At 39.7% G+C, this 23294-nt stretch overlaps 1 protein-coding gene and 1 long non-coding RNA gene across 15 annotated transcripts in view; one reads left to right on the top strand and one right to left on the bottom strand.

Annotated features, from left to right (window-relative positions):
- LOC147004836 (uncharacterized) lies at positions 1–18657 on the bottom strand. Of its 12 annotated transcripts, none has more exons than XR_015047181.1 (5): positions 18500–18657; positions 14761–14840; positions 1886–1925; positions 1191–1361; positions 1–266 (listed from the first exon to the last, which is right to left on the bottom strand). It is a non-coding gene; the product is annotated as an uncharacterized LOC147004836 (long non-coding RNA). The 12 variants fall into 12 exon arrangements; XR_015047189.1 differs by lacking the exon at positions 1–266 and adding an exon at positions 17777–17896 and having other exon boundaries at positions 273–1361; XR_015047187.1 differs by lacking the exons at positions 1–266; positions 18500–18657 and adding exons at positions 17777–17896; positions 18263–18347 and having other exon boundaries at positions 273–1361.
- The window catches only part of Uxt (ubiquitously expressed prefoldin like chaperone), a 10293-nt gene continuing 5454 nt past the window's right edge, over positions 18456–23294 (top strand). The window contains exons 1-5 of one of the 3 annotated variants that reach the window (XM_021153280.2): positions 18456–18501; positions 18653–18717; positions 20416–20497; positions 20634–20701; positions 20971–21078. In XM_021153280.2, coding sequence (XP_021008939.1) covers positions 18662–18717; positions 20416–20497; positions 20634–20701; positions 20971–21078 — 314 coding nt within the window. In that variant the 5' untranslated portion in view covers positions 18456–18501; positions 18653–18661. Of the gene's footprint in view, positions 18502–18652; positions 18760–20415; positions 20498–20633; positions 20702–20970; positions 21079–23294 lie in introns of those variants that run through there. The other 2 variants (XM_021153279.3, XM_085838241.1) reach the window with 2 other exon arrangements.

Genomic DNA, 23294 nt, shown 5'->3' on the forward strand with positions numbered 1-23294 from the left:
TCTTATAAAAACAACATTTAATTGGGGCTGGCTTACAGGTTCAGAGGTTCAGTCCATTATCATCAAGGTGGGAGCGTGGCAGTATCCAAGCAGGCATGGCACAGGCAGAGCTGAGAGTTCTACATCTTCATCCAAAGGTTGCTAGTGGAACACTGACTTCCAGGCAACTAGGGTGAGGGTCTTATGCCCACACCCATAGTGACATACCTACTCCAACCAGGTCACACCTATTCCAACAAGGCCACACCTCCAAATGGTGCCACTCCCTGGTCCAAGAATATACAAACCATCACACACAGCAAGTACATTAAGTAAGAGTCTTTCTAAAAAAAAAATTAAACTAGGGGTTGGAGATTTAGCTCAGCAGTAGAGCATTTGCTTAGCAAGCACAAGGCCCTGGGTTTGGTCCTCAGCTCCAGAGATTGGGGGGGTGGGGGGGACAAAAAACAACAATAAATCATTTTTTAAAAATTAAACTATTACTAATACTCTGTTAAGTGATAAGATATTGTATCACTGAAACTGCAAAATAGAAATAGTGGTATACTTATAGTGATGTTTAAATTTAAGGTTATTTAAACAAAAATTGAAATAGCATTAATAATGTACAATAAAAGATTTAGAAGATAATGTATTTTTAATTAATTAGAAGGAAAACCAAAGAAATAAAAAGATGCTAGACATGCTAGCACGTACCTCTAATCCCAGGAGGCTGACACAGAATGGTTACTAGTCCAAGGCCAGCCCAAGTAACTTAGCAAAACCCTACCTCAAAAATTTAAAACAAAATTAAAGAACTAGGGTAGGAGCTGAAGAGATGCTTCCATGATTAAGAGCATCTGCCTGCTTTCCAAAGGACCTAGGTTTGATTTCCAGCATCCACATAGCAGTTCACAAGCAATAACTCCAGTCTCAGGAGATCTGCCACCCTCTTCTTGTCTCTGTGGGCACTGTGCGCCTATGGTACATGCAGGTGAAATACTCATATATTTAAAATAATAAAGTGTTCTGTTAAAAAGTTTGATATACCTTCCTGTAGAGCCTACTAGAGCTAGAACTATATCTTCAAATGGCTGTAAAAACTGTATGAGGGTCGGAAAACATGCCCAACAAATTATGTTTTTCTATAAGGCTCAGAAGTTCAGGATAAAACATTCCTGCCCTTTGGGTCACCCTTCTTTTCCCCTCACCTCATAGGCCTTGCTATGTCTCCCTGGCTGAGTTAGGTCTTGAGTAACCACCATGTTAATGCTATCCCTGGGCTCTCTTGTTGGTAACTCTGCTCTGTCCAGGTTCTTCAATTCTGTTGAAGTCTGTAGAGTTTACAGGATCTTCTAGTGTCAGAAGATACTCAAAGATACCTGAAAAGAAACTGTCAGAATCATACAACATTTGCAACTAAACATTTTATGGTAGTGTCAAAGTACAGTTCAACCTACTGGATACTGTACAGTAGACAAGAGAAATATGAGAAAGTATGTGAGATTTGAATTAAGATTAATACAAATTAAAATTTTAGCTCTGCCAAAATTTAGGTGTGATAGAACAAAAACGTTTCTTGGGTTTCACTTTTAAATGAGTCAAAGATATCTCAAGTGGTTGTGAAAATGAAAATGAGATTATGTTTATACAGGATTTAGCCTAAGACTGGCACAATGAAAATAGATCACATAGCAGCAGGTACTCAAATCTCAAAGTCCCAAAGTCACTAAAACTGAAAACTTTTTGAACACTGCCATGACACAGAGATTCAAAACTCTACATGTGACTGTTAAGAATCATCATCAAAATAAGGTTGCCAAAAATACTATATAAATTATCTTCAAGTTAAGATTGAATGTAGGGTGAAATGTGTAAGAAGCACAATTATAGATCTGGATCTCACCCCTAAGATATTTCTTCATGTAAATGAAAGTGGTCCAAATCTGAAAAAGAAACACAAAATTCAAATCATTTCTGATCACAAGCACTCCAGATAAGAAATAATTGTCCTGTATAAGGACCCGTGTATTATATAAAAGCACATAAATATATTGTATAATGTGCACAAAACCTTTCACCTACATATTAATAATTTTTGTGTTTTCATTTTATATATGCAGAAACAGAATATTAGTGATTACAAGTTAGACCTATCTGACTTCAGAGTTCATGTTCACAGCTGGGTGTGGTGGTGCATGCCTTTAATTCCAGAACTCAGGAGGCAGAGGCAGGCATATCTCTGGAGGCTAGCTTGATCTACATAGCAAGTTCCAGGACAGCCAGTGCTACATATACAGAGAAACCCTGTCTTGAAGAATCAAAACATAAAGAAAAAGGTGGTAGAAGATAAAAAAGAAAGAGAGAAGAAAAAAGACAAAGGGACGGAGACAGTAAAAACACTTCCAGAGGACCCAGGTTTAGTTCCCAGCATTTACATGATAGTGTGGGTTCACACATAAATTAAAAATAAATCTCAAAAAAAAAAAAGAGAGAATAGAAAACAGAAATAACTGAGTTCAAAAAGACACCAAGGTAGGGTAGGGAGTGACAATGACATAACACAGCAAGAACAAACAGCTTCTAAAAGGTAGACAGAAATGATAAATAATTTAGAAACAACATAAGAAGTAACATTTGTGACTTCTATGAATATATTCTTTTTCATTTCCAAATATGATCTAAAGATACTGGAGAAATGTACACAGAATCTTCAACAAAAACATACAAAGAAAACAAAAACAGTAAAAAAGAAATGAGTAAACTGTCTACATGTACACCTGCCTGCAAGAAGACCGCATTAGATCACTTTATAGATGGTCCTGAGCCAACATGTGGTTGCTATGAATTGAACTCAGGACCTCTGGAAGGACAGTTAGTGCTCTTATCTGCTGAACCATCTTACTATTTTATGTATTACTATATTTGGGGAACAAGACCTTTCAACTTGATACTCCTTTAGCAGTTTCTGTTCTCACCTTGCTAAATCTAGTCAATTTTTACATATATTTTGGTAGATTCCATGGGGTTTTGGTATATTTATGTCCTATAAAAGATAGTTTTATTTATTCTCTAATCTCTACACTTTTTCCTTTTCTTGATTTATTATGCTGATGTACTGGCTGGTTTTGTGTCAACTTGACACAGCTGGAGTTATCACAGAGAAAGGAGCTTCAGTTGAGGAAATGACTCCATGAGATCCAACTGTAAGGCATTTTCTCAATTAGTGATCAAGGGGGAAAGGCCCCTTGTGGGTGATGCCATCTCTGGGCTGGTAGTCTTGGTTCTATAAGAGAGCAGGCTGAGCAAGCCAGGGGAAGCAAGCCAGTAAGGAACATCCCTCCATGGCCTCTGCATCAGCTCCTGCTTCCTGACCTGCTTGAGTTCCAGTCCTGACTTCCTTTGTGATGAACAGCAATGTGGAAATGTAAGCTGAATAAACCCTTTCCTCCCCAAGTGCTTCTTGGTCATGATGTCTGTGCAGGCATAGAAGAAACCCTGACTAAGACAGCTGGTAAACGTTCCGATATTTGTTGAAAGTACTATGTTGCTATTCAAGTTGCTTCTGATTTCAAATCACTGTGGATTTTAGGTTTTTCAGGTGAAGGCTCCTTAACCTATAATGTGTATAATAATAACCATAAGCAACAGACAGTTTTGCATTATTCCAGTCTTAGAGAGAAAACATTGAGCTTCTAACAATTATTACTCTATTAGCTGTAAAGATTTTTTATTTTGCCTTTCTAATAGGTGATATTTGTTAAATAGATAAATTTCCCTCTGTTCATAATTTGCAGTGAAAAAAGATTAAAGATTATTATTATCATTTTATTAATAAAGCCAGATTCCTACTACTTTTTCAACATTTGCATTTTCAAATTTTATACCATATCCATAGTACATCACCACTTCTTCAATATTAAACAGAAACATGGGGCTGGAGGGATGGCTCAGAGGTTAAGAACACCAACTGTCCTTCCAGAGATCCTGAGTTCAATTCCCAGCAACCACATGGTGGCTCACAACCATCTGTAATGGGATCCAATGCCCTCTTCTGGTGTGTCTGAAAACTGCTACAGTGTACTTATATACATAAAATAAGTAAATAAATCTTAAAAAGAACAGAAACATAATTTGGAAAACCTCTTCCAAAACTGCAGGTGTCTATAACTACAATGGTGGTACTAGACAGGGAAGACACAATGAGAAAAAACAAAAAAGATGAAAATATTCGTTGCCATGGAGGGATTGCGGCTCAAGACTTTGTATTTAAAAATAAGCTCCCCAGGACTGGAGAGATATGGCTCAGCAGTTAAGAGCACCAACTGTTCTTCCAGAGGTCCTGAGTTCAATTCCAGGCAACCACATGGTACTCACAACCATATAATGTGGTCTGATGCCCTCCACTGGTGTGTCTAAAGAGAGCAATGGTGTTCTCATATACATAAAATAAATAAATAAATCTTTTAAAAAATAAGTTCCCCAGGAATTCCGCTATCATGGAATTTCCAGAAAACTTGGTCTCCCAAAATGGAACCAAAAGTCCTAAACCAAAACTTTGGAAACTAGTTATGAGATGCTAGAAATGATCAAAACAATGAAAAGGGAAAGAAACGTGACTTCTACTTAGCTAGAGTGTCACAACAGTTGGTGAAGCAGTAAAAACTATTGAAGTGTTCTGAAACATATATAGGGTGGTAGGAAAAAGGGACTTTAATACATGCAGAGTTATCTGCATGTATTAAACAGGGTGGGGCAAAAGAAATGGCTCAGCAGTTAAGAGCACTTGCTGATCTTGTCGAGGACCTGGGTTCAGTGCTTACAACACATGCAACTCAAGTTCAAGGTGATGTGACACCTTCTCGCCTCAGTGGGCACAAGGCATACATGTGGTGCATGTAGGCAAAACACTCATACACATAGAGTAAAGTTTTTTTAAAACTTAGATTTCAGTGCTTGGAACATTTTCTAAGCAGTAAAATGACTTTAAGATAGATCTCTCTGATATTAAAAATAGCAGAAGTTTTTAAAGATTTACAAATAGAAATAACAAAAAATTACAAGGCAGAGAATGCAGTCCCCCCAAAAAATCAAAACGTTATAAGCTAAAAATCTGTTAACTTTGTTAACTAGCAAAATATCTCTTTTGCTTATGTTTATAAATTACTTATTTATCATATGACCACAACATATTGAATCCCTTTTTCTTGTGCATTTAAGATGCGTATAGTCAGCCTTTAAGCATTTTGTATTTCTCTGCCAATCTTGGGTTGAGTATCTTGTTCCAGTTAATTTTTGTGAAGATAACTACAAACTGTCAGTGTAAGGCCTTGAATGTGGTATCTAACATTATTAAGTTTTCACTAACTACTGTCTGATATTTTATGTACTATATGAACGTAATCTACTCTATGGCAGTTTGGACTTCATTAGAAACAGTTAATGATTCTTGCATATCTTTATGCCTAACCAACTGAACATTGTCATCTTCATAATAACCTGAAAATCTTGAGCACTTCAACCACCTATGCTGTAGGTGGTGAGATGGTAAACTCTGATCTCCAATGGCTGCCAGTTCAGAAGTTTTTAGGCTGAAACTGGTGGTTTTAAATTCATGAAATAATAATCTGTTTTACATCTACAGTTTTCATATAAACAGTACAGGAGCCACTGAAATATCATCTTCCATGTGGGCTGTGAAATATCATCTTCCATGTGAAGTCCTCTTCAAGACTTCAAATCTTGTGGGGGTCCCTGAAAGCATCACAGCCAGCTGTGAAACAATCCAAGGACTGGCAAGAATGAAACTTGGTTTGTGAAGAGCTCTGGGTACCACTAATAGAAATTTGGCAAGTACTTGTCACCAGGCTCAGAGGAGGAAGTAGGATCAGATAAGAGTATTGCATTTGGGCTAATGCAAGGATCAAGGTAAACCCAGCCAAGAAATGTATGACTTCCCTTTTGTCTTGATAACCCTGATAAGCCCAGTGAGACCCAGGGATTCTGGAGGACTTTGTTTATTGCTTTATTTGACTGCTACCTGGTGTGATCTCTTTGTTCACTGCCTTGCTTGATCACTTTGTCTTTGATCTGAGAACTGACTATACTCTTTGGATGGTATAAAAGCTGACTGGGAAAAAATAAACCCACTTTAGCTCTAATTGTCTTTTTCTTTTCAATCCTCACTCCCTCCCTTGAGACTCTGTTGACTGACTGAGCTGACTTGGTCATTGGTTCAGTACAACTTTAGTTAGCAGTCAGTGGTTCAAATTTATGGAGTCTTACTCCAAATGGTTTATTTTATCCATATTTAAGCATAGCACAATTTTGGAAAAAGGTCCCCGATGATGATTAATTCAGTCCTTCCAGTGTATACAACAAAGCTTAAGACATGTTTACATTGAAATTCTTTACAAAGTACATATGGCTTCTTCCATAAAAATAGGCTTTGTTTACTTGGAAACAATGCTCAAGAAAAGGGTCTAGAGAGAATGAGGGAAACACAAAGGGTCTAAAGAGAATGAGGTAAAGATGCCTGTGGGATTCAAGACTGTCATGGCCCTAAAAACACAGAAATCCCTTATGCTGTTATAAAGTAAACGTGGCATCTCTCATAAGGATGAGATTTATGGCTTAATATGGGGGGGGTGAATCTGGAATAAACAAACATAACAGTCTGGGGGATTTGGGTGAAGCCTGGCCCTACAGAGAGTAAAAGATCACCAGGTGGTGAACTACATCCTTTCCCAGAATTCTGGGTAAAAGACAAGTAAATCTCTCCTTCCTTTGAAAGACAAGCTTACCTATAAGCTAAAATAAACCCTTTCCTCCCTTTTTGCTTAAAGTGTTTATCACAATAATAGAGGGAAAACTAAGACAGCATGCAAGTGATTTTAACGTTATTAAAGATTAAAAAATTATACAGTAGTAAAATGAATGTTTACTCTCATTCTTGCCTCTTGCCCCCTTGCTCCTGCCTCTCTCCCTATTCCCTTCCCCCCTCTCTCCACGTGGTCATGGTCGTGGTCATGGTCGGCCTCTACTTCTCTGCATTCTCCTCCTCTCTTGCCTCTTTCTCTGCCTCTACTACTCTCTTAACTCCCCTCCTCATGCCCTAAATAAACTCTATTCTATGCTATACCGACATGTGGCTGGTCCCTCAGGGGGAAGGGATGCCTTGGCATGGGCCCGCAGAGGCATCCCCTTCCCCCACGCCTCATCACACCACCTTAGAACATACATTAATACCTCTTTATCTTTGTGTGTGTGTGTGTGTGTGTGTGTAGTTTTTCAAGACAGGGTTTCTCTGTATAGCCCTGGCTGTCCTGGAACTCACTTTGTAGACTAGGCTGGCCTCGAACTCAGAAATCCGCCTGCCTCTGCCTCCCGAGACCTGGGATTAAAGCTGTGCGCCACCACGCCCGGCCCTCTTTATCTTTTTGTGATCACAACATTGGTGTGACTGGAATCCAGAAACTCTGCAGGTTTGCATCCCATCTCAGCCACAACCACGCTCGCTAGCCCAGATCTGGCAAGTCCCCATTCCCACTGGTCAGTGACCATCTGCATGGTCACAGAGACAGTTTCTTTCTGGTGGCTGAGAATTCCAGGCCAGGCCTGGATTCTGCTGCCCTCCTCCTCTTCTCACTCAGCTCCCTCAGCCCACTCATGCTCTGCCAGTGCCACAGGCTACTTTGGGCCCTTACTTTTCCTGCCCACCGTGGACTCTGGGCCACGACTCCGCTACTGGTAGGAAGTCCCGTTCTACAGTAGCGTAGACACGCATGCCTGAGGCTGGCCCATATATACGGTTCTGCTGTGCATCTACAGACACCACAGACACCACCAAGGCAACACAGGGCCCACTGGCAGCGAGCCTGAAACTGCTGCCACCCAGCGTCTGCCATGAGGGCACAGGAACCAAGGAACAGCCGGAGACAGGATCCTTCTGGTTTCTGTCTACACTCCAGAGCTGACCCGGTGCCACAGCTCTCCATGCTCAAATTCCTCCTGGAGAGAACTGGCCTCCCAGGGGTACGGACACACAGCCTTGCAGGAGGGACAAGCTGCAGTCAGTTACAGCAAGGCCAGCTAACACCAGAGATAACCAGAAGGTGAGAGGCAAGGACAAGAAAATAAGCAAAAGAAACCAAGGCTATTTGATGTTAGCTTTCTGTCTAAACTCCACCCCACAGTTACCTGGCAACAGGCAAGTATGCTCCTCCCCAGGGTTATCAGACAACAGCCAGGTAGGTCTGGCCCACTATAAAAAGGGGCTGCTTGCCCCTCCTCTCTCTCTTACTCCTGCTTCCCACTTGCTTCTCTCTTGCACTCTTGGGCTCTTCCCTACCTCCTTCCCTTCCCCCCTCTCTCCATGTGAACATAGCTGGCCTCTACTTCTCTACTCTCTCCCTCTCTCTGCCTTTCTCTGCCTCTACTACCCTCTTAACTCCCCTCCCCAGGCCCTGAATAAACTCTATTCTATATTATACTGTTGTGTGGCTGGTCCCTCAGAGGGAAGGGATGTCTCAGCATAGGCCCCCAGAGGCACCCTCTTCCCCAATACCTAACCACAACCCCATAGAACATATCCATATACTTCTCTATCTTTCAATAATCACAATACTGGGCATCATCAAAACCCAGTTCACCCACCACAGCGAGCCCTGGATACCCCAACACACAAGAAAAGCAAGAATCTGATTTAAAATCACATCTCATGATGATGATAGAGGACTTTAAGAAGGACATAAATAACTCCCTTAAAGAAATACAGGAGGAAAACACAGGTAAACAGGAAGAAGTCGGTAAGGAGGAAACACAAGAATTGCATGAAAACATATCCAAACAGGTGAAGGAATTGAACAAAACCATCTAGGATCTAAAAATGGAAATAGAAACAATAACCAAAAAAAAAAAAAATCACAAAGGGAGACAACCCTGGAGTTAGAAACCCTAGGAAAGAGATCAGGAGACATAGGTGCAAGTATCACCAACAGAATACAAAAGATAGAAGAGAGAGGCATAGATGGTACCATAGAAGACACTGACACAACAGTTAAAGAAAATGGAAAATGCAAAAAGCTCCTAACCCAAAACATCCAGGAAATCCAGGACACAATGAGAAGACCAAACTTAAGGATAATAGGTGTAGAAGTGAGTGAAGATTCCCAACTTAAAGGGCCAGTAAATATCTTCAACAAAATTATAGAAGAAAAGTTCCCTAACCTAAAGAAAGAGATGCCCATGAACATAGAAGAAGCCTATAGAACCCCAAATAGATTGGACCAGAAAAGAAATTCCTCCTATCACATAATAGTCAAAACACCAAATACACAAAACAAAAAGTATCTTAAAAGCAGTTAGAGGAAAAAGGTCCAATAACATATAAAGGCAGACCTATAAGAATTACACCAGACTTCTCACCAGAGACTATGAAAACTAGAAGATCCTGGACAGATGTTATACAGACCCTAAAAGAACAAACATACCAGCCCAGACTACTATACCCAGCAAAACTCTCAATTACCATAGTTGGAGAAACCAAGATATTCCATGACAAAACCAAATTTACACACCATCTTTCCAAAAATCCAGCCCTATAAAAAAATAATAGATGGAAAATGCCAATACAAGGAGTTGGAAACTACATCCTAGAAAAAGCAAGAAAGTAATATTCTTTCAACAAACCCAAAAGAAGATAGCCACACAAACATAAAAATCATATCAAAAATAACAGTAAACAACAATCACTATTCCTTAACATCTCTTAACATCAATGGACTCAATTCCCCAATAAAAAGATGCAGGCTAACAGACTGAATATGTAAACAGGACCCAGTATTTTGCTGAATACAGGAAACGCACCTCAGTGTCAGAGACAAACACTACCTCAGAGTAAAGGGCTGGAAAACAATGATACAAGCAAATGGTCCCAAAAGCAAGCTGGAGTAGCCATTCTAAAATCGGATAAAATTGACTTTCAACCAAAAGTTATCAAAAAGGATAAGGAAGGACACTTCATACTCCTCAAAGGAAAAAACCTACCAAGAACTCTCAATTCTGAACATCTATGCTCTAAATGCAAGGGCATCCACGTTAATAAAAGAAACTTTACTAAAGCTCAAAGCACACATTGCACTGCACATAATAATAGTGGAAGACTTCAACACACCACTCTCATCAATAGCAGATCATGGAAATAGAAACTAACAGAGACACAGTGAAACTAATAGAAGTTATGGCCCAAATGGATGTAACAGATACCTATAGAACACTTCATACTGGGGCTGGTGAGATGGCTCAGTGGGTAAGAGCACCCGACTGCTCTTCCAAAGGTCTGGAGTTCAAATCCCAGCAACCACATGGTGGCTCACAACCATCCGTAACGAGATCTGACTCCCTCTTCTAGAGTGTCTGAAGACAGCTACAGTGTACTTACATATAATAAATAAATTAAAAAAAAAAGAACACTTCATACTAAATCAAAAGAGTACATCTTCTTCTCAGCACCTCATGGCACCGTCACGAAAATTGACCATATAGTCAGTAACTAAACAGACCTAATCGGCTATAAGAAAATTGAAATGATCCCATGCATCCTATCAGATCACTAAGGATTAAGGCTGGTCTTGAAAGCAACAAAAACAACAGAAAGCACACATAAACATGGAAGCTGAACAACACTCTACTCAATGATAACTTGGTCAAGGAAGAAATAAACAAAGAAATTAAAGACTTTTTAGAATTTAATGAAAATGAAGGTAAAACATACCCAAATTTATTTGACAAAATGAAAGCAGTGCTAAGAGGAAAACTCATAGCCCTGAGTGCCTCCAAAAGAAACTGGAGAGAGCACACACGAGCAGCTTGACAGCACACCTGAAAGCTCTAGAACAAAAAGAAGCAAATACACCCAAGAGGTGTAGATGACAGGAAATAATCAAACTCAGGGCTGAAACCAACCAAGTAGAAACAAAAAGAACTGTACAAAGAATCAACAAAACCAGGAGCCGGTTCTTTGAGATAGATAAACACTTGGCCAGACTAACCAGAGGGCAGAGACAGTATCCAAATTAACAAAATCAGGAATGAAAAGGGAGACATAACAACAGAAACTTAGGAAATTCAAAAAATCATCAAATCCTACTTTAAACCTACTCAACAAAACTGGAAAATATAGATGACTGGACCACCAACCAAAGAATACACATGGAAGGACCCATGGCTCTGGATGCATATGTGGCAGAGGATGGCCTTGTCAGACATCAGTGGGAGGAGAGGTCCTCAGGCCTGTGTTTGATGCCCCAGTGTGGGGAATGCCAAGGCAGGAAGACAGGAGTGGGTGGGTGGGTGGGTAGGAGAGCACCCTCAAAGAGACAGAGGAGGGGGTGGGATAGGGAGTTTGTGAAGGGGAAACCTGGAAAGGAGAAAACATTTGAAATATAAATAAAGAAAATATCTACAGAGCAAGTTCCACAACAGTCAGGACTACATAAAGAGTCCTTGTCTCAAACATAAAACAAAACAAAAATGAATATTTTTTCCTCAATTTAAGTGTTTTGGTCACTGGAAACCCAAACCACCCTGATTCCTTTATATTTGTGATTACTAAGAATCCATTTTTTAATTTATATTTTATACAACATAAATAAAACCAAATTAAAAAAAAAAACAACATAAACAGGATTGGGATAGATTTACAAAATAAAAAAATACAAGTAAATTGGAATCAAGAAATGGTTCAAAAATATTTCTTCTAGATAATATAGTGACCAAAAACTGCAAACATAATTACATGTTTCTCTAATTTCCTTGGAGGCCAAAGAGGAATAAAACCAAAAATGCAATCAGTAAGAACTAAATAATTTTTAAGTTTTCCACCTAAAATTATTCTTGGTTATAGCCTGAGAATCTGTTATATCAAACTGCCTATGAAATATAGTAAAAACTAGAGCCTTCCAGCAACTCCTCCATCCATGAAATTGTTATTCTTTGGTATTGTTCACAATTTTGCTTCATATACAATATCTACTCAATATAAATTTTCATGCTTATATGGGAAAATCCAATTGTTTTCTACTTCAGGATTTTCTATTATTTCTCAGGTACTTTTAAGTTACCTAATAAAATAGACTTCTTAAGCTCATAATTAAAATTGTCCTAAAATTTAAAGATCCAAAGTCTTAAATAAAAAAGCCTTAATTTTAAAGCTTTAAAAGTTAATGACGGCTGGGCATGGTGGCGCACGCCTTTAATTCCAGCACTTGGGAGGCAGAGGCAGGTGGATTTCTGAGTTCAAGGCCAGCCTGGTCTACAGAGTGAGTTCCAGGACAGCCAGGGCCACACAGAGAAACCCTGTCTCGAAGAAAAACAACAACAACAAAAAGTTAATGACCACTGTTAATTAAATGAAGTTTGTTTGTTTGTCTGATAAAAGATCAGAATTTGCCTAGAAAAATAGCTAAAAGAGGCTCACAGGAGCCTATCCTCTATTAAAAGCATTATTTTATACAGCTTAAAGACAAATTTTATATAGCATTCCAAACTTCTAACACATAATTAGTAGTGAATGGATATCAGCTTGACATCTGAGAATATGGGTGTCTGTCTGTGTCTTGGACATTCTCTGCTATCAGGTATGTGCTCAAAGAACTGTGCTCAAAGTACAGTACATACACGCACAATGCCTCTCCCTAACAAACCGGCTGCAGAACACAGCCCTAGCTATGGCGTAAGGCCTTGAAAGCTCCAAAAATACCACTATATCACATCTGGACCTTAACTTTAACAAATAGCCCTTTAGGTATATCCTTCATTGCAACTAAAAAATAGTAATTGTCCTACTTATGCTAGCAAATTATTTGAAAATTTTTAATATTAATCATGAAAACCCTTATTATCCACAGGGTCAAGCTCTTGTGGAATGACACCATTAAATACTAAACTGGCAAATTCTAATAAACAGAGGATATTATATGCACCCACTTAAATCCTCACATACTAAAGGATAATGCTTTGTTTGCTGCCCCAAAGCATTTTGCCCTAAAGGAGACACAACCTAAATTATATTAAATTAAACAATCTAGAAACTAATCAATGAAGAGACCCAATGTTAACATCAAGCAAGATTATGCTTGTGTCTTTTCACAAAATGAATGAAGTCCCAGATGGCTCCTGATCTGATGCATCTAACCAAGACACCAAGACACCAAGGGACCACCAGATAATAAAACATCTAAAGGCAGATGACAAACCCATCAAGAGGCCATGTCCCAAGAGGGAGAGTATACGGATAATTTGGAAAGACATCAGGACTTTGAGTCAACAGGATGAGGAAACAACAAGGACTAAGCCAAAACAGATGCTGTTATATTTAATTAACTGTATTGCATGTTAACTCTTGTCAATACATAATCCAAATGCCTTTTGTCAGGGGAGATAAAAAGCACACCTGTGTTTATGATACTGTCTCCTCATGCTAAGGGTTGTTTGTAAAAGTTTATGTGGAATAGACCATATTATACTCATTTTGTTCACAACAAAATTATTAGCAGAAATGAATTAAGAGATGGGTGAAGTGAGGATGTCTTTCCTCTTTTCTTGATTCTCAGTTAGGTCTTCTTATAATTCTCTTATGTTTACCTATACTGTTTAGACCAGCCATGGAGACAATGGATTCTATCATGGCCTCTATCATGGCTATTTTTCTATTTAAAAATTAGAAGGAAGCAGGGCATGGTGGCGCACGCCTTTGATCCCAGCACTCGGGAGGCAGAGGCAGGCGGATTTCTGAGTTCAAGGCCAGCCTGGTCTACAAAGTGAGTTAGTTCCAGGACAGCCAAGGCTATACAGAGAAACCCTGTCTCAAAAAAACAAAAAAAACAAAAAAAACAAAAAAAAAAAAAAAGAAGGGACAAGATGTTGGGGGTACAAATGTCTTTATGCCCACAGATCACTAGGGAGACTAGGAATGTTAAACACATATGGGCCTCTTCTCAACTGAGGAGATAAAACACCTGTTTTCCTGCCCAGAAGCCTGGAAGTGGATACTGTTAATGATGTAGTGAGCTTTTGCTCATTTTGCTCATTTGAGGCTGACCTCACCCTAATCCCTGAGAATGTTTATCCCAGACTTCTCTAGTTCCCAGATACTAGAACCTATCCTTAAGGAGGATGCCACATGAATTTTATACCCTGCTGACCTCTATGCTATCTTGGTCAGAGACCACAATAGATTCTAGGCCTTTTAGCTATAGAACTCACTCTCATGATCACAGATATTTTGCAAATGAGTTTCCATATAGTCACACCTTAAGCTTTACTGTGCATCTGGATTGGGCTGATTGTTGCCTGGAAACCTTTTTCCAAATTGTAGTGTTTGAAATATGCTTACAATGAACCACCTGCCATTAGATTCCCCAAATCTAATCCAGGTTGATAAAGTCAATCAGAATGAAGCTTTCATTCTCATCTCTTTGTGGATTACTGCCTGCATTGATCCCACAGACATACTCTTTAATTCAAGAGAATATGCTTTAAGCAAGGCATGGTGGTACATATCAGTGACACATGCCTTCTAATGATGAAAAGAGGATGAGGGCAAGCCAGACAACAAATCCAAGGAGTAGACACAAAAATACCGTATCACCTCTATTCCTTTATTAATAACTTTGCTATTAATAAAGCAAATCACCCCAAAATCAAAACATTAAGGGCAAAAGGTATGGCTACAGAGAAAAGTGAAAAATTGAGAGCAATCTCCCACAGATGGTTACTCACCTCTTTCTGATGTTTTTCTAATAAATACTTCAAACAGTATAGCATAATAGTTATGTGAATCAATTCCGAAAGAAATGCACCTAAAATGCATAAGAAAAATAAACATGAGAGGATAACTATGAACCCCTAAAAAGGATGAAGATCAATGGCAGAGATTAACTTCATGAAATATATGAACATTCTATAAAGCTTCTATAATTTAAGTAGTGTGGAAGCTGGATATGGTGACATATACTTGAAATTTCACCATTCAAAATGCAAAGGACCTTAATATGTTTAGGCATGGGCCACAAAGCTCAAGTCTAAGTGGATCAAGGAACTCCACATAAAACCAGAGACACTGAAACTTATAGAAGAGAAAGTGGGGAAAGCTTTGAAGATATGGGCACAGGGGAAAAATTCCTGAACAGAACAGCAATGGCTTGTGCTGTAAGATCAAGAAGCAACAAATGGAACCTCATAAAATTGCAAAGTTTCTGTAAGGCAAAGGACACTGTCAGTAAGAAAAGAAGGCCACCAACAGATTAGGAAAAGATCTTTACCAATCCTAAATCCGAGGGGACTAATATCCAATATATATATATATAACTCAAGAAGTTGGATTCCAGAAAACCAAATAACCCTATTAAAAATTGGGTTACAAAGCCGGGTGTGGTGGTGCATGCCTTTAATCCCAGCACTGGGGAGGCAGAGGCAGGCAGATTTCTGAGTTCGAGGCCAACCTGGTCTACAAAGTGAGTTCCAGGACAGCCAGGGCTATACAGAGAAACCCTGTCTCGGAAAAAAAAAAAAAAAAAAAAAAAAGTTTCAGATATTGCATTTCCAAGATCAGCTTGGTTGGGTTTTTTTTTTTTTCCTTTTAGGCCTCTTAGCAGGGCAGAAAGTAATGGAGAAAAGCCACTTATCTTGTGGCAGCCAAAAACCAGAAAAAATGGGTATAAGAATATATAAGTATATATATGTGTGTGTGTGTGTATATATATATACATATATATACACATACACACATACATAAACACACACACACATGCCCTTGGGGTGTTACTTCTTCCAAGTAGGCTCCATTTCTTATGAGCAGTTCAGCTATAAATTTATCAATGAATTAATCCATTGAAGAAGTGATCATGATCCAATCATTTCTCAATATTGTCACCTGCGATGGATCAACCATAAAGCATATGAGCCTTTAGAGAAGACATCTCATATATAAATAATAACAATGACTCTAATGTCTGCCAGTTTTCAGTTTTCGCACCATCTCCTATTTCTTTCTCTTTGTTTTATAAGAATATTTCTCGCTGGGCATGGTGCCACACACCTTTAGTCCCAGCACTTGGGAGGCAGAGGAAGGCGGATTTCTGAGTTCGAGGCCAGCCTGGTCTATAAAGTGAGTTCCAGGACAGCCAGGGCTACACAGAGAAACCCTGTCTCGAAAAACCAAAAAAAAAAAAAAAAGAGAGAGAGAGAGAGAGAGAGAGAGAATGGATTAGGGGCCATTTGTTTAACTCAGAATGACCCCCCACCTCAAGATCCTTAATTATATATGCAAAATTTTTTTCAAACATATTCTGTGGCTATATATCTAGGCATCATTCTACCCGTTAAACACAGACATTTGCAAACAGATTAAGTTTGACTTGGTGCCGTACATCTGCAATGCCAGAAGTTGAAAGGCTAGGGTAAAAGATTTTAAGTTCAAGGCCAGCCTGGCTATATGACAAGACTCTAACTGAAAAATAAAGCTGTAGATAAATATTAAATTGGGCCCATACCTTATTACATATATCCATACTCTAGATGGACCAAGATTGAAGTGTGAAAATGAAACCCTGGTTATATTTCTTTCTAGTCTGGACATGGGGAAAGCAGTCCAGACTATGTGTAACTGTGCTACACGGTCAGACACCTCAGAGGAACACAATGAGTTGATATATGTAAAATGCTCAGAACTATGTATAGAAGGGATAAATGTTTGATGAATAGTGATCACATCTGCTCTTAGTCAAAATAGCAATGGTCGTGCCCAACACTGTAAATAGTGAGACTATGCTCCCTTTCTGCAGCTTTCACATTCTTTCCACTTTGCCTTCTATTCTCCAAGACTTAGAATAATATAGGTGATTATTACTTTCTACCACCTTGAACAGCTATACCACAGCAACAGAAACATTCCTTGCAGTAGAACCAGTTATGAATCTTCTTTAGTAACTACCTCCCATTGTAAAAAAGAAGTGTGCTATCTCTATGTCAGGGAACAGCAGTAATCTACAAGCCACCGTGCAGATTGAACTCAGGCTGTCAGACCGGTTAGCACCGTTTAACCAGTGAGCCATTTGGATAACCTAAAAGTATCTTTTAAATTAAAGAAAAATTGCATGAAATATGTTAATAAACTTAACACAGACCCAACTCTAGTCTATCCAAACTGTTCTCCTTAACAAATGAAGATTAACTAATATTATATAGTTCCTAATATCTGTTTTAAGCACATCAAATTTACTTTTAAATACATGTAACATCAAATTTTGGGTTTGGTTTGTGGGACAAGGATTCTCTGTAGCCCTCATCATGGACTAAACGCCACAAAGCAGAAATTCATTCAAGATGAATTTCTTAAAATTTGTCTCCATTTAACCATTTTTATGTGCTCTTATTCATTTCCTTTATGGAAGGTGAAAACCAAACAATGTGTGCAATATATATTTTTTCAAACAGATTCCCAGAGGATATACTGCCTTCCTTATAGATTAGTACCATAATCCTTGCTAGTCTATAGGCACTCTTGTGCTTTTAAAATTATGAAATGCTTAAGTGGTCTCAGTGAGTTCTTTTGGGTTTGATTTGGTTTGTTTGTTTTAAAGAGAATATGAAATTGGAGGAAAATGTGGTAGGAGGAGTCTAGGAGGAGTTGGAGGGAAAAGGGAGTGGAGATGATGAAGATATATTGCATACATCTATGTAATTCTCAAAGAATAGAAATGTTTCTAAAAGAAAAAAATAGGGACTATATAGATACCTCAGTAGTTAAGAGCACTGGCCAGTCTTATAGAGGACCCAGGTTCGATTCCCAGCACCCACATGGTGCACACAAACTGTTGGTAGCTCCAGTTCCAGGGAATCCCACAACTTCTTCTGGCTTTTGTGGGCAATGCACACATGTAGCCCATAAACATGCAGACAAAACACATAAAATAGGAAAACAAATTTAAGAGTAGGGAGGGGGGAATACAGAAATGGCTCATCAGTTAAAAACACATAAAACTTGCAGAGAATGTAAACTCCATTATCAGCACCCACATCATGGTAGCTCACAACTGCCTATAAGTTCAGCACCAAAGCGCGCGCGCGCGTGCACACACACTTCAAATTACTAATTATAAACACTTAACTCCCTCTCCCTACCTTCCTGTAAGTCCACCCTCCCTCAGAACCCGCCAAATCTCTTTGAACGTCACCCAAACAAGTCTCCCGCCAGCTCGCGACTATTCGCCTGCTAGCAGACCGTGGCATGCTGGGCCCATCTAGATCCACAGGATCCTGCTACCTCCAAGGATTCGTTCAGGCCCCGCCTGCAGCCCTTCCCTTAAGTGCGTCTTCCCGCACGCCGGACCGCCCCTCCCCATCGATTTGGTTGGCTCCCTTGCTGGAAATTACATCATCCATCCGCGCCACACGGAAGCCGCGGCTCATACTAACAGTTATTGCCGGTGGCCCTAAGGTAAACGCCTTACTCCTGTACCGGTGAGTGAACGAGTCCTAAAGTCGGGTTGGGCAGAAGCAACTCCGTAGCACGAGCCGAAAGAAGTCATCCCCAACGTTGAGTGGCTAGAGAGAATTTTGTGAAGTTTAACTAGAGCGCTCAACGTGCACCCCCCCCCTCTTTACTCCCCAGGAGCCCATCATGGCGACGCCCCCGAAACGGCGGGCCTTGGATACGGTGGGGGAGAAAGTGCTGCGGTACGAGACCTTTATCAGTGACGTACTGCAGCGAGACTTGCAGTGAGTGACAACGTGGGAGGCGTGACGTTTGAGAAATTTCACGTGGTGGGTGGGACAGAATGCCGACCAAACTTTCGGATTGGCCGCCCAGACTTCTGGGAATAGGGTTGACTTCTGGGCTGAAATGTGGTTGGAACTTGTCCCTTTAGCAGAGCTCTGACCTTGTTTGTTGGTTTAAAATAGTCGTTCCGAACACAGGGTGTTTCTGACTAGGCCATTTAACCAATATTTATGAACAAGTTGTACCTTACTTCACCGTTATGAACTTTATTCATCTGTGAAATGGAAAAGTTTATTAGGCCTTCTTAATGTGGTGTTTGAGTTTTAAGTGTGTCAACTCCAGCACTTGGGAGCCAGAAGCAGGAGGATCTTTGTAAGCTGGAGACCAGTCTGGGCTACAGACTAACTTTCTCAAAGGGAGAAAAAATAGAATAAAGCCAGGCTCAAGCTCCATGGTGTGTGCCACTTCTAGTGGAGAGATGGGAAAATTCCCTTGTTTAGCCAGGAGTACAAGCCAGCCTTGAAAATAGGACAATATTCTATTTTTAAAAAATTCCAGTGTGGTGACACAGGCCTGCAATTCCTGTACTTGGGATAGTGTCAGGAGCAGGATGATCCAGAGTTGAAGGTGATCTTCACCTACATTCGAGGTTGTGTACAGCCTGAGCTTTGAGATTATGTCTCAAAACAAGCAAACTAGGGCCAGCAAGATGGCTTGCCTCCAACCCCATGCCCTAAGTTAGATCTCTGGGACCCACATGGTGGAAGAAAAAAGACTCCCAAAAAGCTGACCTCTGACCTCCAGGTATGTATCATGGCACCCATACATGTACACAAAATAAACACATAAATGCAAGTAAGAACACATTTTTAAAATGCAGATAAACCCCACTATTATTATATTGAGGCTGAGAGGAAAGAATTGTTTGGTGTGTTTACAAATTCAATACTTAGCCTGAGAAACTCGGATATTGTCTTGGGAAATAAAACAAATAACCTAAATAGTTGTTTTAGAAAAGGACTTTGACCCCAGTGCCTGAAATACACTAAAGACTCAACAACTGGATGATTGCTATTGCTGTCATTACTAATCTGAATAGGAAGTTAGGTATTTAGAGCTAGGACTGTGTGAGCATGCTAAAAGAGATGGGGAGGTACATTTAGGGTGAAGATGGGACATTTTAATTGGCATAAGTCACTGAATAAAATGTAGTATTTGTAATTATAATAGGTAACAAGTATATAATGCTTACCATTTGGCTAGCATTTCAAACACTTTGTAGTAAACACTTGATTCTAATGACTCTTATATGCTACTACTGCCATCTCTATTTTCTATGTGAAGAAACGTAATCCTAGATAGGTTTTCTACTTTCCATAGTCACATTACTAGTAAGAGGTAGAGGTCAGGATGAACTAGAGTCTGACCTGTATTTATTGAAATGCCTGCTGTGTCTCCGTCTATACCCCATCGTGTGTGTTTGGAGGAGGGGAGCACGGGATCTCACTATGTAGCACAAGCTGGTCTTAAGCTCAGAATCCTCCTGCCTCAGCCCATGAATTACATCCATGAACAACCACACCTGACTTAAAATGCCTGGCATCTCAAGAGGAATAAGGCTGCCTAATGTTCACTGTTGTATTTCTACATATCAGAAAGGTGCTGGATCATCGAGACAAGGTATATGAGCAGCTGTCCGTATATCTTCAACTAAGAAATGTCATTGAGCGACTCCAGGTAAAGGCTTTTAAATTGGGTACCACTTTGTCTATGTGTACAAAGAAGGGAGGCGGGAAGAAACGCCAAGAACAAAACCTTTATCTGCCTTTAAAATTGCCCACTGACACCTACCTCTTTTCTCCTGGCCCTGTAGGAAACTAATCACTCGGAGTTATATATGCAGGTGGATTTGGGCTGTAACTTCTTCGTTGACACAGTGGTGTGAGTGTATTCTCTCCCCTCCTGAGTTTCTCCCTTTTTTCATGAAACAAGTATTTCTTAGTATTTTCTATATAACAGGCTCTAGTAGCTTTTATATTTCATTAGGATATGAGCAACATGTTGTGGGTGTGGCCAAAATGAACACAAAGTATCTGCCTTTACAGAGCCTTCACTTTGAGAAACAGGAAGGAATAGGAAACACCTTAAACCATACAGTGTGCTAAATAGTAATAAAGACTTCTTCCACTTCCTCTGACCTCTTTCCTCAGCCCAGATACTTCACGCATCTATGTGGCCCTGGGATATGGTTTTTTCCTGGAACTGACACTGGCTGAAGCACTCAAGTTCATTGACCGAAAGAGTTCTCTCCTCACAGAGTGAGTTCATTCCAAGAGGATAGTATCTAAAGCCACTACATTGGCTAAGGGTACAGGGAAGTGGTAAGAACATTTGCTTAGCATGTGTGAAGCCCTAGGTTCTATCCATATCACACATCACACAAACACATACACAAAAATATATAAAAGCCAGATAAGGTAGTTCCCACCTGTAGTCTCAGGATTCTAGAGGATCAAGCAGGAGGATCATGAATTTGAAGCAACTCTGGGTGATAAAACAAATCTCTGTATATAAAACTAACAGAAAAAAATAATAAATAGACATCACAAATTTTAATACTCTACCCTTTTCCCTGTGGCTATCTGGGATGGTACTTAAAAAAACATACTACCTCCCTCTTCGGGGCTAAGACTAAGAAAACTGAGGATGCAAAGTTCAGCCAAGGTGTCATACTAAACACTCAATAAGTAGTTTTTATATTATTCCTTCATACATTTATTGAGTATCTTATGTATACCAGGTCTGTGGTTAATGTTGAGAATATAGCAGTAAACAACAGAAGAGTCTTAGAAGCTTACATTTCGAAAACTGTGTTGTTATATGTACATACATCTGTGACCACATCCATGAGATTTCAACCTAAGAATCAGTTAACAGTCAAAGAAGCTGCTTCCAATTAACTATCTGCTAGTTTTTCTGCTCATTTGTTGGTCTCTCCCCTCTCTGAACTTCATGTGCCTGTACCCACACATACAGAGACAATGCCTTCCTCTATTGCTGTCTGCTTTATTTATTTCTCTTGAAATAGGGTCTCCACCAAACCTAAAGCTTGCCATTTTTTGGCTTCAGCACCAAACCTAGAGCTTGAAATTTTTTGGCTTCAGCAAGCACCCATGCCGGGGTCAGAGGTGTGTGAGTTTTTCCATTGGTACTAGGGATCCAATTCCCATTCTTATGCTTGAGCATCAAATGTTCTTGTCCACTGAGCCACCTCCCTAGCCCTAACACATGCTTTAAGCATTTCCCACCTTCGGGAGCATTCAGTAGCTACTGGTATCTGTCTGCTCTGCAGCACTTTCTCCATGTGGTTTCTTTTCTCAATACTTGATTGTCTTGCATAAATAATAAGCTCCCTCAACAAGTTCTTCTGTGATCTAACTTCAAAATTGCAACTCCTAGTGTTCTTGAATTGCACCCCCTTCTACTTAAAAAAAATGACCATTAGTGTGTATATGTGCATGTCTGTGGACATATGTGCTATAGCATACATGTGTAGATCAGAGCATAGTTTTGTAGAGTTGATGCTATCCTTCCAGAGACTCCATGAATGGAACTCAGATACCCAGGCTTATGTGACAAGCACCCACTGAGCTATCACACCAGCCATCTTCTAGTTTTTTCTCTTTCTACCATCTTATTACCTCTTAAATTTTACTGTGAAATTTCTTTCTTTCTCATGCTCATTGTCTTTTACAATTAGATAATAAGTATCACTTAGATTTTTTTACAGGGTTGAGACTTGAAGCCAAGGTCTCCTGTGTAGTAAGCAAGAGCTCTATTACTGAGCTATATGTCCCTAGCCCAAGTTATAAGCATTGTAAAGGACAAAGTTTATACTGTGGGTAACTAAAATAGTGTAAAGCACCGTTTCTTTGGAATGAATTATGCTAGAAACAAATGAAGGGATGATCAAAACCTAGCTATGTGCTTAGTGGTGAGTGTGGGAGAAAGTGTGGGCTCCAAGTTACTTTTGTTTTTATGTAGGGAAGAAGTGCTTTGGGTGAGAAGCTTGAAATATAGATAGTGCTGTAGTTAAAGAGATGGCTCAGCAGTGAAGAGCATTTATTACTCTTTCAGGAGTCCCAGGTTCTCTTTCCAGAGCCTGCATAGCAGTTCGCAACCTTCTGTAATTCCAGTGCCAGGGTATCTGACTCCGTCTCCTGGCCTCTGAACACCAAGCACACAAGTGCTATACAGACATACATGCAGGCAAAACATCCATATACATAATAAGTAGGTACTGGAGGCCACACAGAAGGCCTCAAACTCCCACTCTCAGACAAGTGACATTTGAGTCAGTTTATTGGGTGAATAAAGCCATGAGCTATCTGGGGAAGAATATTCTTGACAAAAGGGACAGTATGTCTGGCATGCTTGAAAAACTGTCACATGTGACATAGCTTAGGAAAAATGAGTATGAGGGAGCGTACTCCCTTAGATAAATAGCCACTCACAAGTATGAGCACCTGCCATG

This window comes from Mus caroli, unplaced genomic scaffold (assembly GCF_978045245.1).
Source record: "Mus caroli unplaced genomic scaffold, Mus_caroli_1 scaffold_5, whole genome shotgun sequence".
NCBI classification, from domain to species: domain Eukaryota; kingdom Metazoa; phylum Chordata; class Mammalia; order Rodentia; family Muridae; genus Mus; species Mus caroli.